Source organism: Hypanus sabinus, unplaced genomic scaffold (genome assembly GCF_030144855.1).
Source record: "Hypanus sabinus isolate sHypSab1 unplaced genomic scaffold, sHypSab1.hap1 scaffold_821, whole genome shotgun sequence".
NCBI lineage: Eukaryota > Metazoa > Chordata > Chondrichthyes > Myliobatiformes > Dasyatidae > Hypanus > Hypanus sabinus.
Genome location: NW_026781674.1, coordinates 107045 through 122853, shown reverse-complemented (window position 1 = coordinate 122853; position 15809 = coordinate 107045). Strand labels below are relative to the sequence as shown.

General features: G+C 46.6%; 1 protein-coding gene across 1 annotated transcript in view; it reads left to right on the top strand.

The window, feature by feature from the left end:
• The first annotated feature begins 1265 nt into the window (after positions 1-1265).
• Positions 1266-15809, top strand: part of LOC132390257 (NACHT, LRR and PYD domains-containing protein 3-like) — a 32769-nt gene continuing 18225 nt past the window's right edge. The window contains exons 1-2 of the mRNA XM_059962865.1: positions 1266-1367; positions 6501-6572. Of these exons, the coding sequence (XP_059818848.1) occupies positions 6527-6572 (46 nt within the window). The 5' untranslated portion in view covers positions 1266-1367; positions 6501-6526. The remainder of the gene's footprint in view (positions 1368-6500; positions 6573-15809) is intronic.

Here is a 15809-nt window from a genome sequence, read left to right as displayed (position 1 = left end):
CCGCTGCAAGCTGCGTCGCCATCTTGGATCCTTCCAAGTTGTTCCGCTTGCAAGGATAAGTGCCAGGAGGGAGATCGGTGGGAAGGGATGGGGGGACAAGGGAGTCGCGTCGGGAGCGATCTCTGCGGAAAGCAGAAAGGTGGGGGGGAAGGGAAAGATGTGTTTGGTAGTGGGATCCCATTGGAGGTGGCGGAAGTTACGGAGAATTATACGTTGGACCTGGAGGCTGGTGGGGTGGTAGGTGAGGACAAGGGGAACCCTATCCCGAGTGGGGTGGCGGGCGGATGGGGTGAGGGCATGGGAGTTGGAAATGGGAGAGATGCGTTTCAGAGCAGAGGTGATGGTGGACGAAGGCCTTTGTTTAAAAAAGGAAGACATCTCCTTCGTCCTGGAATGAAAAGCCTCATCCTGAGAGCAGATGCGACGGAGACGGAGGAAATGCGAGAAGGGGATTGCATTTTTGCAAGAGACAGGGTGGGAAGAGGAATAGTCCAGGTAGCTGTGACAGTCTGTAGGCTTATAGTAGATAAGCCGTCTCAAAAGATGGAGACAGAAAGATAATGAAAGGGGAGGGAGGAGTCGGAAATGGACCAGATAAATTTGAGGGCAGGGTGAAAGTTGGAGGCAAAGTTAATGAAGTCAACGAGCTCAGCATGCGTGCAGGAGGCAGCGCCAATGCAGCGAAGGAAAAGAAGGGGATGGATACCGGTATAGACTTGGAACATGGGCTGTTCCACAAAGCCAACAAAAAGGCAGGCATAACTGGGACCCGTGCGGGTGCCGATGGCTACACCCTTGGTTTGGAAGAAGTGGAAGGAGGCAAAGGAGAAATGATTGAGAGTAAGAACTAATCCGCTGGACGGAGGAGACTGGTGGTAGAGGGGAATAGGTTAGGTCTGGAATCCAAAAAGAAGCGGAGATCTTCGAGACCTTCCTGGTGGGGGATGGAGGTATATGAGGACTGACCGTCCATGGTGAAAATAAAGCAGTGGGGGCGAGGGAACTTAAAATCTTTGAAAAAATCCAAAAGTTTGTGAGAAGTGTCACGAAAATACATGGGAAGGGATTGAACAAGGGGGTATAAGACGGTGTCAAGGTATGCAGAAATGAGTTCGGTGGGGCAGGAGCAATCTGAGACAATGGGTCTACCTGGACAGGCAGGTTCCGAGGCCCCGCCCCCTTACCTGGTGACGCGCTGGCGACATCGCGCATGCTCAGTGCGGGAAGGACGGTGTTGTTTTTCGTTCTTTGTTGAAGCTGGTCGGCGGTGGGATTGGGATCGGGAGGGGGTTCCCACCCTCGCCCCCTGGGGCAGGGAGCCAGGGACGGATTATTCTCTGCGGGGCGACACCAACAATTTCCTTTCGGTGAGTATTGAAACAGGTCCGGAGCGGGGAGGTCCCGAATTCAAACAAGAGAACTGGAGAATAAAAGATGGGGGTGGGGAGGGAGAGAGAAACACAGGGTGGTCGGTGAATCCTGAAGGGGGAGGGGATGAACTTCCCCGAACTGGCGGCCTCGCCTCGCTTCCTTTACAAAATCTGCCCGGGTCGGTCCGGGCTCTGAGACCTTCAAACCGAACCGTCTGAGATGAGCCGCCGCTCAGCCCCTGTTGTTCTAGTCCTATTAGCAGGATAACGTAAACATATTGTTACTGACAGAGAATCGTGTAATTTATGTTCCGTGTGTTATCTGAATGTACTTGCCTGTGATACTGCCACAACTCAGTGTTTCTCTGTACCTGTACCTTCCCGTACTTGTGCACTTGGCAATAAATTCAACAGGACCTGAGAGAACTCAGTGAGATTTGATTAGTGATGATTATGTTGCCTGATTTACTGAGGCTGCAGGAAGTATAGAGCGACTCCATGGGGAGGCTCGTTTCCATGATGTGTTCAGCTGTGTCCTCAGTTCTTTGCTGTTTCTGGAAGCTAAAAGAAGAGAGCAGCTGTACGAAGGTGTGAGGTATGCGGATGGGATACGTTTTATGGTGTGTTGATGAAATTTGCTGAGGGGCAAGGGTAGATGCCAGTTCTTATTTGTCCTAGTGTTGTCATTTTAGAATCATTTCTACAGTAGTATATACTATTAATTCAGTACCTGTGTTTTGCTGGAGGACCATCAGGGATTGTTCTTGATCCCTTCTCCCACCTGATTCTTTCTGCTCATTCCCTGCCCACCTTGTTCAGTCTTGTCCAGACTGTATCCCATCAGCTCAATGATATCTATCAGCAATCTTTCCTCTAACTTTTGTCTTCATTGCGAAGTGGAAGATAGCGGGGTCAAGGGATATGGGGAGAGGGCAGGAACGGGGTAGTGATTATGTATGATCAGCCATGATCACAGTCAATGGCGATGCTGGCTAGAACGGCCGAATGGCCTACTCCTGCACTTACTGCCTATTGTCATTCATGTTTTACCTCACTGTTTTCCAGGAATTGTGTATTTTTTTGGTTAATTGTGGTTAGCACGTAATTGTACAGCACGTGGCAGGGTAGACACCGCCATGTCAATTTTAGTTCCACTGTTAAAAATATTGCAGTGTTAATCTTTATCATAATAATCTCAATATATTATGTTAGAGGTCCAGTGTTTCATTTTCCATTTATTTTTGGAGAGTCACTTCCTCCACTTCCAGGGTAACAGCCAGCCAAAGCTGCAAGAAGAGATGCACATTTTATCCCTCTGTGTTCACCGCCTCTCAGGGTAGAGACAGTGGCCTCGGGAGCAAATGTAACAGAGTGATAGTGGGAGGAAAGAATGCTGTGAGCATTGACTGTGTGGGATGTGTTTACATCAGGGTCAGAAGGAACTGAAAACTGACAAATTGGTGGAGTGGGGTGGCATTAACACAAATCTGTTGAACAGCTTGGGGTGCCCCAAACGTTTTGCAACCAATTAATATCTGTGCATTCAAGTAGAAGGAAAAAAACTACTTTTGGAGGAAATGTAAAGTAAGGAGAAAATACTGGAATTGCTCAGCTGATCGGGCAGGATCTTGGACAGACCCATTTCTGAAATTGGGTCATCCACCATTTCTCCTTTCACAGATGTGTCCTGGTGCACTGACTTCCCACTGTTTTCTATTTTGTGAATTTCCTTTAAAACCACTTTGTTCCTGCTACACTGTGGGAAACATGGCAGCCAATTGTGCAGGGTGAGATTCCTCACAACAATGATATACTGATCAAACGTGCTCAGTTTAGCTGCTGGAGACAAGCTGAAGTGTATCCGGATCCTCTCACAATCTGCAGTCCGGTGAACCAGCCTGAGCATTGGCCCAGGCAGAGGGTCATTAGGTTCCAGTTCTGCCTTAGTTTGTGAATAGGAAATGGCAGGAACACCACGGCAAATCGCTGATTCCAACGTGTCCTAGGAGAGTCTGTGTGTGGGTTATAATATTGGCATGGAGTCACTGAGAATATAGAACTGACAGTGTGCACGCTTCAGTCTAGATAGATAAACTCTACAAACAGCAAAACATCCCAGAGGAGTCTGTATGTGGGTTATACTGTAATATTGGTCTGGTGATTCTGAAGATATGGAACTTGCAGCATACAAGTTGGTAATTCTGCATCTGGGATCAGAACTTCCTGAGTCTGCAGTGAAGCTGGTTATGGGGAAATCACCAACTACACCACCCAGAGGGATATCATACCTCTCAAGTATTCTGGAAATATTTGAAGAGGTAACTACGGGGATGGGTGAAATTGGGCAGTGATGTTATTCACCTGAACTTTGGTAAAGTCTGTAACAGGATTCCACATGGCAGCTGATCTGTAAGATTAGGTGACATGGGATTCACTGGGAACTGAAGAGGTAGATTCAGACCGGGCTCGATGACAGGAAGCAGATGGTGATGGTTGAATTTGGAGCCAGCGAGTGGAGGCCTGTGATGATCGGAATGTGTGTGGCACAATTGAGGACTTTATAATTCATTATTCATGCCATTGGTTTGAATATGAATGTACGTAGCATTGTTAGCAAGTTTGACACGATATTTGGGAGTCTGCTTTATATTGCGACAGGTTACTTTGAATTTCAAAGGGACCTTGGGGCTGAGGAATGACAAATGGTTTTCCATGTGGGCAAGTAAAAGATGGTGCATTTTGGACAGTCAGACCAGGGTGGGACTGGTAGAGTGAATGGGAGGGCATGGAGTGCTGAGGAACAGAGTGACCTGGGAGTACATGTGTACTGTGCACTGAAAGTGGACATGCAAGTATAGAGGCTGGAAATAAAGTCTTTAATCATTCTGGCCTTGACATTTTGGATTGTGGGCAATATATTGTAGTCATATAAATAGTTGGTATTATGTACAGAGTACTATGTACAGTTGTGTTTTCACGCTATTGTAGGAAAGATATTATCAATCTAGAGATGGTGCAGAAGAGATTGCTGAAGATGCTGCCTGGACTAGAGGGCCCAGTCATAGGGAGAGGTTGGCCAAGCTGGCTCTTCATTCCCGAGGAGAATGGAGGTGACATTGTAGGAGTTTATAAAGTCAAGAGAGAGATTAGATAATGTGGTTGGTCGTGGTATTTTCCCCAGGGTTCAAGATTCAAGATTGTTTAATATCATTCCAGTACACAGGTGTATAGGAGAACAAAACAATTGTTACTCTCGGTCTGAAGCAGGACAGGAAAAAAAACAAAATGATAGAGAGCATAATAATAAAAAAAAACAATTCATACAGTATGATTGCTTTAAAAAAACATTGATTGTATGTCCATAAAGTGATGTTAGGCACAGGAGTGTCTGGGCAAATGGAGACTGATATTGATCGTCTGCTCATACAGTGATGTTAGGCACAGGAGTGTCTGGACATATGTTGACTGATAGGGAATGTTAAATTAGTGGTGAGGGTATGGAGGGGTGGGTTGGTGAGAGTGGAGGTGTTGATCAGGTTTACTGTTTAGGGAAAATAACTGTTTTGAGGCTGATTGTCCTGGTGTGGATGTTATGTCGCCTCTCCCTGATGGGCTATTGTGAGTGGGACGAACAGTCCCTGACCAGGGTGTATCACCTTGATAATATTATGGCATAGCAGCTTTATGTGGATACGTGCTTGATGACAGGTAGGCCTTGTTCAGGTGTTTGGATTTGCAACTGTGTGTGAGCAGAGTGTAGAGCAATGGTCTCATGACAAGGCTGAGGGTCTCACAGGTTGACGATGATGGGAAGGGAGGACCAGTTGTACACCCTGACTGTCTGTCGTCAGTTGGTTAGAAAGTCCACCACCCAGTTGCATAGTGGTGTGTTTAGACAGAGGCGTGGGTGTCATAAGAGGACATGAGACTGGACCCAAATGCAGGATGCAGGCACTGAGGTACTAGGGACAGGACGGGAACAACTGAACGATAGACAAGATGTGGAGACTGTGGTGTGCGTGAGGGACGTGGCGTTTAAAGTGATTCTGGGGTTCAGGCAGGATCTTGGAGTTCTCTGGGTGGGCCGCATAGCTCCTGGGCAGGTCCCGGGCCTCCCAGGCAGGAACATGGGGGCCTGGGGAAGTCACGGGGCACCTTGGTAGGTCGCGGGGCACAACCCATTGGCAGCGAGGGACAGGAAGGGTCAGATTCCTCTGGGTGGGCACATAACTCCCAAGCAGGAACACAGGGGCCTGGGGAAGTCACGGGGCACCTTGGTAGGTCGCGGGGCACAACCCATTGGCAGCGAGGGATAGGAAGGGTCAGAGTCCTCTGGGTGGGCACATAACTCCTGGGCACGGCCCAGACCTCCCAAGCAGGAACACAGGGGCCTGGGGAAGTCGCGGGGCACAACCCATCAAAGGTGAGGGATAGGAAGGGGCAGTCTTCTGGGTAGGCCACATAACTCCTGGGCAGGGCTTGGACCTCCCAGGCAGGAACATGGGGGCCTGGGGAAGTCACGGGGCACCTTGGTAGGTCGCGGGGCACAACCCATTGGCAGCGAGGGATAGGAAGGGTCAGAGTCCTCTGGGTGGGCACATAACTCCTGGGCAGGGCCCAGACCTCCCAAGCAGGAACACAGGGGCCTGGGGAAGTCGCGGGGCAGAACCCATCAGAGGTGAGGGATAGGAAGGGGCAGAGCCCTCCACGGAGCAATGGCAGTCTGGCCTGGCTTACCCGACGGAGGCAAGGGATAGGAAAGGAGCTCGATCCAGGGTGACTTCCAGACTCACTCGCAGAACTCATCTATAATGGTGCATACTCCAAGCCAGGATGAACAGGACAACCCCTCAACTCTACTCAGTCCCAGAGCCCCTTAAATATACCGCCAGCCGATGGGCATCAGGTGCACCTCCTTGAGCCCAAACAAGCCAAGGTGATCCACACGTGTGACTAATTGGGCTCAAGGGTGAAACGAGGGATGGTTACAAGATCCAGAGTCCGCGAACCTGATCAAGAACTGGACCAGACCATAACAGTGGGAATTTGTTCAAGGTTTGTGGGACAGCAGTGTTGAATGCTGAAATGAAATCCAGAAACAACATTTTGACCTAATTGTCTCTTTGTTAGGCATGTCAGGCCAAGGGGATTGACAGATGCAACGTCATCTGCCACTTCGCAATTCAGTCGGTAAGCATACTGGTGAGTGTCCAGTGAACCAGGATTGGAATTTTTGATCTGTGCCATTATCAGCCATTCAAAGCACTTAATGCTGATCGGCAACAGCTCCACTGGGCAGCAGGTCACTTTGTTCTGAATGTGTAGAGTTCCTTGGTACAGGGATGATGGTGGATGATTTAAAGCATATGGGAACAGCAGCCTGGATGAGTGAAGTGTTGACGATAGCTGTGAAGACAACAACGCACATATGTACACTCTTTCTGTGAGCTCAGTCTGGATGCTTTCTGGCCAGAGTCCTCATTAACTTTGCTGTTGCAGACATTGGAAGCTCAGCTGTGAGGGTAGTGGCTTTCCTGGCTGGCTTGTGTTGTGTGCTTCGAGGCATTGTTTGGAGTGCCAAGGAGGGGGGCATCATTGGTACAGTCAAGCCTTGTGTAGTCTGTAAACCCTTGATGCCTGGCCACATTCACCAGTGTGCGTTTCCCAGGGATGGGGAGTCCGAACCTACGCCGGGCAGTCCTGTTTACATAAAGGGCGGAGCTCAGACCTTCCCAGAACCCGGACTGGATCAAATTCGCAGCCCTGGACTCGCTGAGTTAAACAGAGAAACTCCTCCCCACTGGTTGGGATGAAAGGAAAAGGAGAGATCCACACGGAAATCCGGACAGAAAGGTTAACGCAGCCTGTTTGTTTTCCTCTTTAGGGTTGCTACATTGACCCCACTCCTGCCTCCTCCCGCTGTCAGACCCGTCCTGAGCCGATGAGAGTTGATGTGACCCGGACTGCGGCAGTCCCGCTCCATCCCGGCTCACCCGGCCCTGTCCATCTGAAATGAGCGGCGGACACATCACAGCCGAGTGGCCTCGGGAGCAGCAGCTCAGACTCAACTCTCCGTACAGAGTGTGAACGTCTTTGTAAGACCATTGTTGGTCACCGGGGAAGTCGGACTGTGATTTGCTGGGACCACACTGAACGCCAGCCGGTTACAGCATCAGAGGTAAGTGTTGTCTATGATTCTGCACACCGATTCAGCGTTTAGAGCAAGGCTCGGCTTTGGTCGGGATCGGCTGTGAACTTATTGGGAGTAGGGAGTCCTGACATGTTCATGTTAACGAGACAATTACTGTCCAAATGGATTAAGAGAAACAACATCATTTCCGTCAGCTACAAATACTCTCCAGGGTGGTTTCTACTGAGTGCGAGCAGAAGAAATCTTCTCAAACAGATGTTGTTAGGACAGCAGACAAAGTCAGGAATCGCAGGCTAACCATGATGCGACTAATGTTCTGAGCTGCGCATGTTTCAATGTACGAAGTATTAAAGGAAAGTCAGATGTGCTCAGGGCATGAATCAACATGTGGAATTATGACATTTTAGCCATTTGTGAGACTTGGTTGCAGGAGGGGCAGGACTGGCTGCTCTGTATTTCCATTGTTTTAAATGTGTATGTGCATGTGGAATCAAATGGGGGAGGGGTGCATTGGTACTCCAGGAAAATGTCCCGGCAGTGCTCAGTCAGGAAGGACAGGAGAATTCCTTTGCTGAGGCTTTATGGGCAGAACTGAGGTATTAGAATGATACAACCACATTAATGGGGTTGTATTACAGATCACCAAAAGTCTGTGGGATTTAGCGGAGCAGATTTGCTGAAAGATTGCAGACTGTTGTAGAAATATAATTTGTGATGGTAGGTGATTTTAACTTTTCTCATATGGACAGGGACGGCCATACTGCAAAATGACTCGATGTAATAGATGGACCCTATACAGATTAGAGAGGAGGAGTTATTTGCTGTCTCAAAGCACATTAGGGACAATGACTTGACAAGGTCCTCCCTACGATGGTGTGGAGGCAAGTGCAGAAATTGCAGGGCCCAAGCAGAGATATTTAAATCATCCGTAGCGAAACGTGAGGTAGCCCAAGACTGGAAGATAGCAAATGTTGTTCCACTGCTTCAGAAAACCTCCAAAAATAAACCAGCAAATGAGAGGCCGGGAATCCTGATGTAAGTAGTGGGAAAGTTATTGAAAGCTATTCTAAGGGACCAGATATATGACTATGTGGAGAGACATTGACTGATCCAGGATGGTCAGCGTGGCATTGTGCCTGGTAGGTCGTGTCTCAGCATTCTTATAAAAGACAAGATAGTGGATGTTGCCTACGTGGATTTTAGCAAGGCATTTGCCAAGGTTCCACTTGGGAGCTTAGTAAAAAAGTTTCAGTTGCTTGACATTCAAAGAACAAACTGCCGGAGGAACTCAGTGGGTCGGGCAGCATCGGTGGAAGGAAATGGACCGTTAACATTTCGGGCCGAGACCCTCCCTCTGGACAGAGTGAATGGGAAATAGTCAGAGAAAAGAGGTGAGGGGTGGGGATGGGGCAAGAGCTGGGGAGTGAGAGGTGGATCCAGGTGAGGGGGGAGGTGGAAGGTGGAAATAGTGACAGGGGTGGGAGGTGAGTGTTTGGGGCAACACAGGGCTACAGAAGATTGAAATTAATTCCATAGAGGATGAACAAAGAGGTTAGAGAGTATTTGTTATAGAGAGTGCAATGAAGATTCACCAGCCTGATCCCTGGAGTGGTGGGGTCATCATATGAACAGACACAAAATGCTGGAGGAACTCTACAAGCCAGGCAGCATCTATGGAAAATAGTACAGTCGACATTCGAGAGCCCAGTAATGTTCTTTGCATTGTGCCTTTGGTTCTACTGCTCTTACCTGTAGAAGAAGGGGTTAAATGCAATATTAAGCTTTCTTCACACTTGAATGACAGTGTTTTGTCGAACTGGTTTGGATTTGATTTCAGCGGAACGGCCACTCCCTGTTCTGTGGAATGCTCGCAGTCCCTGAGCACCGAGTCTCACAGAGCAACAAGCCGCACCTTCCAAATCAGTCAATCATCTGCCCTCCTCCCCTATCCAGTCCAGTCCGGATGAAGGGACGGTCCACAACATCGACTGCTTACCCCCATCCTTAAATGCTAGCTAACCTGCTGAGTTCTCCCAGCACTCTGTGTGTTGCCATGGTTACATGTGATATGTGTGGGGTTGTGGGCGGGATTATCTGTAAGAAACGGTACACAGTATTTACACTGTCAGAAAGCTCTCACACTCTTGGGGAATTGACTTAAGAAAAATTCAGTTTCAGGTATTTATTTTGGATCTTTATTTCCAAACAACAAGTTGTTTCTGAATTGTATCAGCGATCAAGGAGATATTTGTTTATTTTGAGCCAGTTCTGGCAGCTTTGCTTTTTCTGTTCCTAGTGTTAGAATTTTTTGAGGTTGTGACTAAATACATTTCTGAAGTAAGAACAGTAGATGTAGTGTATATGGATTTCAGCGAGGCATTTGGTAAGGTACCCCATGCAAGGCTTATTGATAAAGTAAGGAGGCATGGGATCCAAGGGGACATTGCTTTGTGGATCCAGAGCTGGCTTGCCCACAGAAGGCAAAGAGTGGTTATAGCTGGGTCATATTCTGCATGGTGATCAGTGGTGTGTTTCAGGAATCTGTTCTGGGACCCTTACTCTTCGTAGTTTTTATAATTGACCTGGATGAGGAAGTGGAGGAATGGGTTAGTAAGTTTGCTGATGACACAAATGTTGGCTGTGTTGTGAATAGTGTGGGGGTCTGTCAGAGGTTACAGTGGGACATTGATAGGATGCAGAACTGGGCTGAGAAGTTCCAAAAGAAGTTCAATCCAGTTAAGTGTGAAATAGTTCATTTTGGTAGGTCTAATATGATGGCAGAATATAGTATTAATCGTATGATTTATGGCCCTGTGGAAGATCAGAAGGATCTTGGGGTCGAAGTCCATAGGACGCTCAAAGCTGCTGCGCAGGTTGACTCCGTGATTAAGAAGGCATTCGGTGTGTATTGGCCTTCATCAATCGTGGAAATGAATTTAGGAGCCAAGAAGTAATATTGCAGCTATATAGGACCCTGTGCTCAGTTCTGGTCTCCCCACTACAGGAAGGATGTGGAAATCATAGAAAGAGTGCAGAGGAGATTTACAAGTATGTTGCCTGGTTTGGAGAACATGCTTTAACAGGTTGAGTGAACTTGGCCTTTTCTCCTTGGAGCGACAGAGGATGAGAGTTGACCATATAGAGATGTATACGATGGTGAGAGGCATTGATCGTGCAGATAGTCAGAGGCTTTTTCTCAAGACTGAAATGGCTGCCACAAGAGGGCACATGTTTAAGGTGCTTGGGAGTCGGTAAGAAGAGATGTCAGGTGTAACTTTTTCTACACAGAGTGTGATGAGTGGTGTAATGGGCTGCCAGCAACGATGGTGGAGGCAGATACGATAGGATCTTTTAAGAGACTTTTGGATAGGTACATGGAGCTTAGAAAAATCGAGGGTTATGGGTAACCCTAGTAATTTCTAGGATAGGTTTACATTCGGCACAACGTTGTTTACCGAAGGACCTGTATTGTACTGCAGGTTTTCTATGTTCCATGTTTTTCTCTGTTAACTGTTTGCACGATTGACATTTTCCACAGGCTTAGTAAAGATTAAGAACAGGTCTATAGAACAATGGCCACCTGCTTCAAAGCGAAGGTGCGGGATCTGTACAGCAAACGCCTGTTCCCTTTTCAGAATTTCAAATTTCAGACGGATACATCTATTGTTCATGTGTTGATTGAGGGTGTTCTGAACTCTTCTCCTCAATGGCCAGTGAAAGCAAAGCCCTTGATTCTGTTGAAGTCCGAGATTAATGTTAAAACCGCTGTCTTTATTAGCATCTACTTGAGAATATAGAAAATTAAACGGAATAGACCAGGGGTGGGCAAACTTTTTGACCTGTGGGCCAAAAAGGGTTCTAAAATTTGACAGGGGGGCCGGACCAGGAGCAGATGGACGGAGTGTTTTGGTAATACACCTCATAAGAGAAAATAAAATATCATGGGATATGTAGAAAACGTGCTTTAATTTCAATTGAAAATGAACAAATGCATTACAACAAAATATCTGTCTTTGAAGTCCCATGGTATTTAGCTATTTATTGAAATTACTTTTAAAACACTGAAAATTAAATGAATAAAATACAGCTTTTTTAATAGTAACAGTTATTATTTTAAAGCACTGAAAATTCTCTTATCCTTCAAGATATTATCATCATCACTCTCCTCCTGACTGTCTTTATTTCAAAAACGGTAGGAGATGCAGGTCCACTTGTCCTGCTCCTTCTTATTCAATTGTCCCCTGTGTCAAAACTCAACAATGACCAGCACAAGGACAGAACAGTGACAGTGCGCCAGTATGCGGAGCGCGTTATTTGATCTGGAGCATATTTTTTGTTTTGAGAACGTACGTGCACCTGCGCACTACTCATGTCCATCACTTGACAGAAATGACATGTAACATGTAAGGCTTATTGAAAAAAATATTTTCAAATGCATTTTTTACATAACACAACGAAGAAACTTACTTTTAATTTCAGTGGGACCAGTGTTGATGGTCTCCCTTTTTAGCCAGCGCATCAAAGTCTGGATTTAGTTTTGTTGTGGCGATTCTCAGGATGGATCTGAGGTGTTGGTCAGTTAACTTGGATCTGTGGCTGGCTTTGTTGATGTTCATGACGCTGAACGCCTGTTCACACAAATAGGTCGAGCCGAACAAAGTGTAAAGCGCAAATGTGGAGTAATACGCTGCACCTCAACAAAGGTCAATGTATATAGAGTGCGTCATCTATTGGGAAAATGCCAGAATTGCGGGGAAAAAACGTTAACAAGGCTTATTAATATAATTTCATCAAGTTCTGCGGGCCGGATTAAAAAGCTTAACGAGCCGCATATGGCCCCCGGGCCGTAGTTTGCCCATGCCTGGAATAGACAGAAGTCAACAGTGTTATGCATGTGCATAGCTCCCAAAAATTCAAGCTCTGGAGCATTTACTAAAGTCTTAAGATGGCAGAGTAGAAAGGTTCAGCAATTCAAGGAATGGATGAGGGGAGATATTTGTAAATCCACGTTAAAATGTAGAGAGAGGGGATCACGCAGTTCCACGGGATCCACGCTGGGGAAGTCGAAGTAAGAGTTGCCGAAGATCTTATCCGCCGAGTCATTCAAAAATCCACGTAGAACTCTCACACGATGACAGTCACAGAATATTGCTTCGCACAAGTGGTTACCACATAGCACACCCGGATCCAGGTAAAGTTCAACAAACGTGATTGCCACAGGATACTCCCAACAAAATCCACGTATGGATCATACGAGTACCAGTCACACATCCGATGTATTATGTGCCGTTGATGAACCCAATCCTTTGGGGATTGGAAAGTATCAAACTTAACCCTTTGTTTCAGTAAAATACCCGCCAGCAGCTTGCAGTCATCTCTCTCCCTCCCCCTCCCTCTCTCTCTCTCCCCTCTCTCCCCTCTCTCCCCTCTCTCCCCTCTCTCCCCTCTCTCCCCTCTCTCCCCTCTCTCCCCTCTCTCCCCTCTCTCCCCTCTCTCCCCTCTCTCCCCTCTCTCCCCTCTCTCCCCTCTCTCCCCTCTCTCCCCTCTCTCCCCTCTCTCCCCTCTCTCCCCTCTCTCCCCTCTCTCCCCTCTCTCCCCTCTCACGGCCAGTCCCAGCGCTCTGTTACAGCTTGTTACACTGACTTCATAGTCCCGCCTCCTCCAGACGTTTCTAAAGTGACACTCACCGTAAATGAAACAGTGGTCGCGTAAGACCTCCTCTTGCCGTTTCTCACTTCATGATGTTTCAGTGTTCCCGTCCAGTGAAGCTGGAGGAATGTGAATAGAAATTAGTGTTTGTACAGAAAAGTGATTTAAATGAAACCTGCACATTTTCCATTTGGGTCTGAATTGTGTATCGGGCCAGGATGTGAATCGAACCCAAAACTCTGTGAACCGGTGGAGGAGGGAAGATGTGGAGGGAATAATTTAAAATGTAGCTGGTGTAAATATGAAATAATTTGGAAAATGCAGCATTGGGTAGGTAGTGTTTGTGGGGCGAGGAGCATCGGGCCACTGAGGTTTTAACGTGTTGAACGAGTGTTTCTCTTCTGGGCTCAGATATTTGGTTCTGAAGTTCCTTGGGAAGCAAAGACTGATATTCTGAGGAGAGGATAAGCTCCAATTCCAAAAGCTGAGATTAAGTGAGCTGTTCCGTGTATACAACAGTAGAAATGGACACGGTCGAGTGTTCAAACTGTATGTGGATATTGCCCCCCACTGTCACCTGTCTGTCAGGCAGCGGAAATCATACAGAGACTCCAGTTAACACACACAAAATTCTGGAGGAACTCTGCAGGCTGGGCAGAATCTATGGAGAAGAGTAAACAGTCGACGGTTCGGGGCTGGGATGGCCCGCTAAGATCTTGCACTAGATTGTGTGTGTTATGTTTCGATTTGAGAAAGTCGGGATGCGGGTGATCTGCACTAAAAGTGGAAAATGTTTGAAGCCATTCTGTGAAATTTGTGTAACTGAATTGTGTCTTTGTTCCTCTTCCCACGGCCATTCCATACCTGCTGACCATCTCAAATAATTCCAGTTTTTTTAAAAATTGCATTCACCCTGGAATGGTTTAATCTTCTGATTATGAACCTGAGCATAGGTGCTCAGTTTGGGATGGTTAGTAGAACAGTAAAAATAAATCATTTTTTTCCCCATAAGTTACCCTGGTACCGATTTGCCTGTTATTGCTGAAAATGTGTTCAGTAAAGTTGTTGCTCACAATGTTCACAAGAATGATGACAGGAATGACAGGCTTTAACTATGAGGAGCGTTTGATGATTCTGGGCCTGTGCTCAGTGGTGTTCAGAGCGACGGGACTGGGTGGGACTTACTTAAACCTCTGAATGTTGAACAGCATGAGTAGAGTGTACATGGAGAGGATATTTTTATTGGTCAGAGAGTCTGAAATCCGAGGTTGCACCTTCAGAATAAAGAAACTTCCCTTTAAAACTGAGATGAGAGGAGTTTCTTCAGTGAATGGACGGTTAATCTGTGGAAATTGTTGCCACACAGGGTGTTGAGGGCTGTCACTGTGATACAGCAGAGACTGTTATGTTCTTGATTGTAAGGAGATTGAGGGTTTAAGGGTGAACGCGGGAGAATAACATTGGGTCAGACTGGATGGGCCAAATAGCCTCATTATACTGAACAGAAGGATATCACCTCCAGGTGTTGCGGTGTGAGGTGCGATTATATATTTGTTCACTGAGACCATTATACTTGCAAGGAGTGTTCAAATTTCAGTGAGGTTTGATTTTAGAATCAGTGAGATCTGGTGATTTTTGAGGTTCTTTTAGGAGTCCGGGAACGACTTGAAAACTTTTTGCTACGTAATCGTACATTGAAAGTTTAGAAATAGAAATGGGCACAGCGTTGTGTCCTAATGGTGTTCTAAAATCTCCTATTAGTGTTTACTATTCATGTTCTCCTAATAGTGTTTTCATCAATGGCATGATCAGGCATATTAATGCGTGGCTGAGAGACTGGTGTGGGGGACAGGATCACTGGGATCACTGGGGTCACTTCTGGGGGAGGGACGACCTGTACAAAAGTAACGGGTTACACCTGAAGCCAAAATATCCGATTAGGTAGGGTTAATAGAGCTGCTAGGCAGGGTTTCAATTATTTATCCGGGGGTGGGAACCGGAGTGATAGGGCTGAGGAAGCGGAAACAGAAATAAATCGAAGATAACCTACAACAGAGATGACAGAAACAATAGGCAGGAGATGAGGCATAAACACAGATAGTGGTAAGATTTCAATATCAATAGAGGCGTGGTGCAGTTAAAACAGTAAATACTGGACTCAAAGTGTTGTATTTGAATGCACGCAGCATACCGAATAAAATGGACCTTCTTGAAATACAGCTGCAGAGTGGCAAGAATGAGGTTGTGGTCATTTCTGAAACTTGGCTAAAGGATGGCTGCCATTGAGGGCTGAATGCCCAAGGATATACGGTGTATCAGAATGATAGGTTAGTAGGCAGATATGCAGGTGATATGGCCCTGTCTATAAGAAATAATATTAAATCATTAGAAAGGGCTGACTTGCCATCGGAAGGTGTAGAGTCTATGTGGGTTGAGTTAAGAAACGGAAAGTGTAAAAGGACTCTCATGGCAGTTGTAAACAGGCCTGCAAACTGCAGCCAAGATGTGATTACAAATTACAGCAGGAGATGGAAAAGGTGTGTCAGAAGGATAATCATTGGGGATTTTAACATGAAAGTGGATTGGGGAAACCAGGTCAGTACTGGGCCTCAAGGGAGAGAATTGGTAGAATGTCAAAG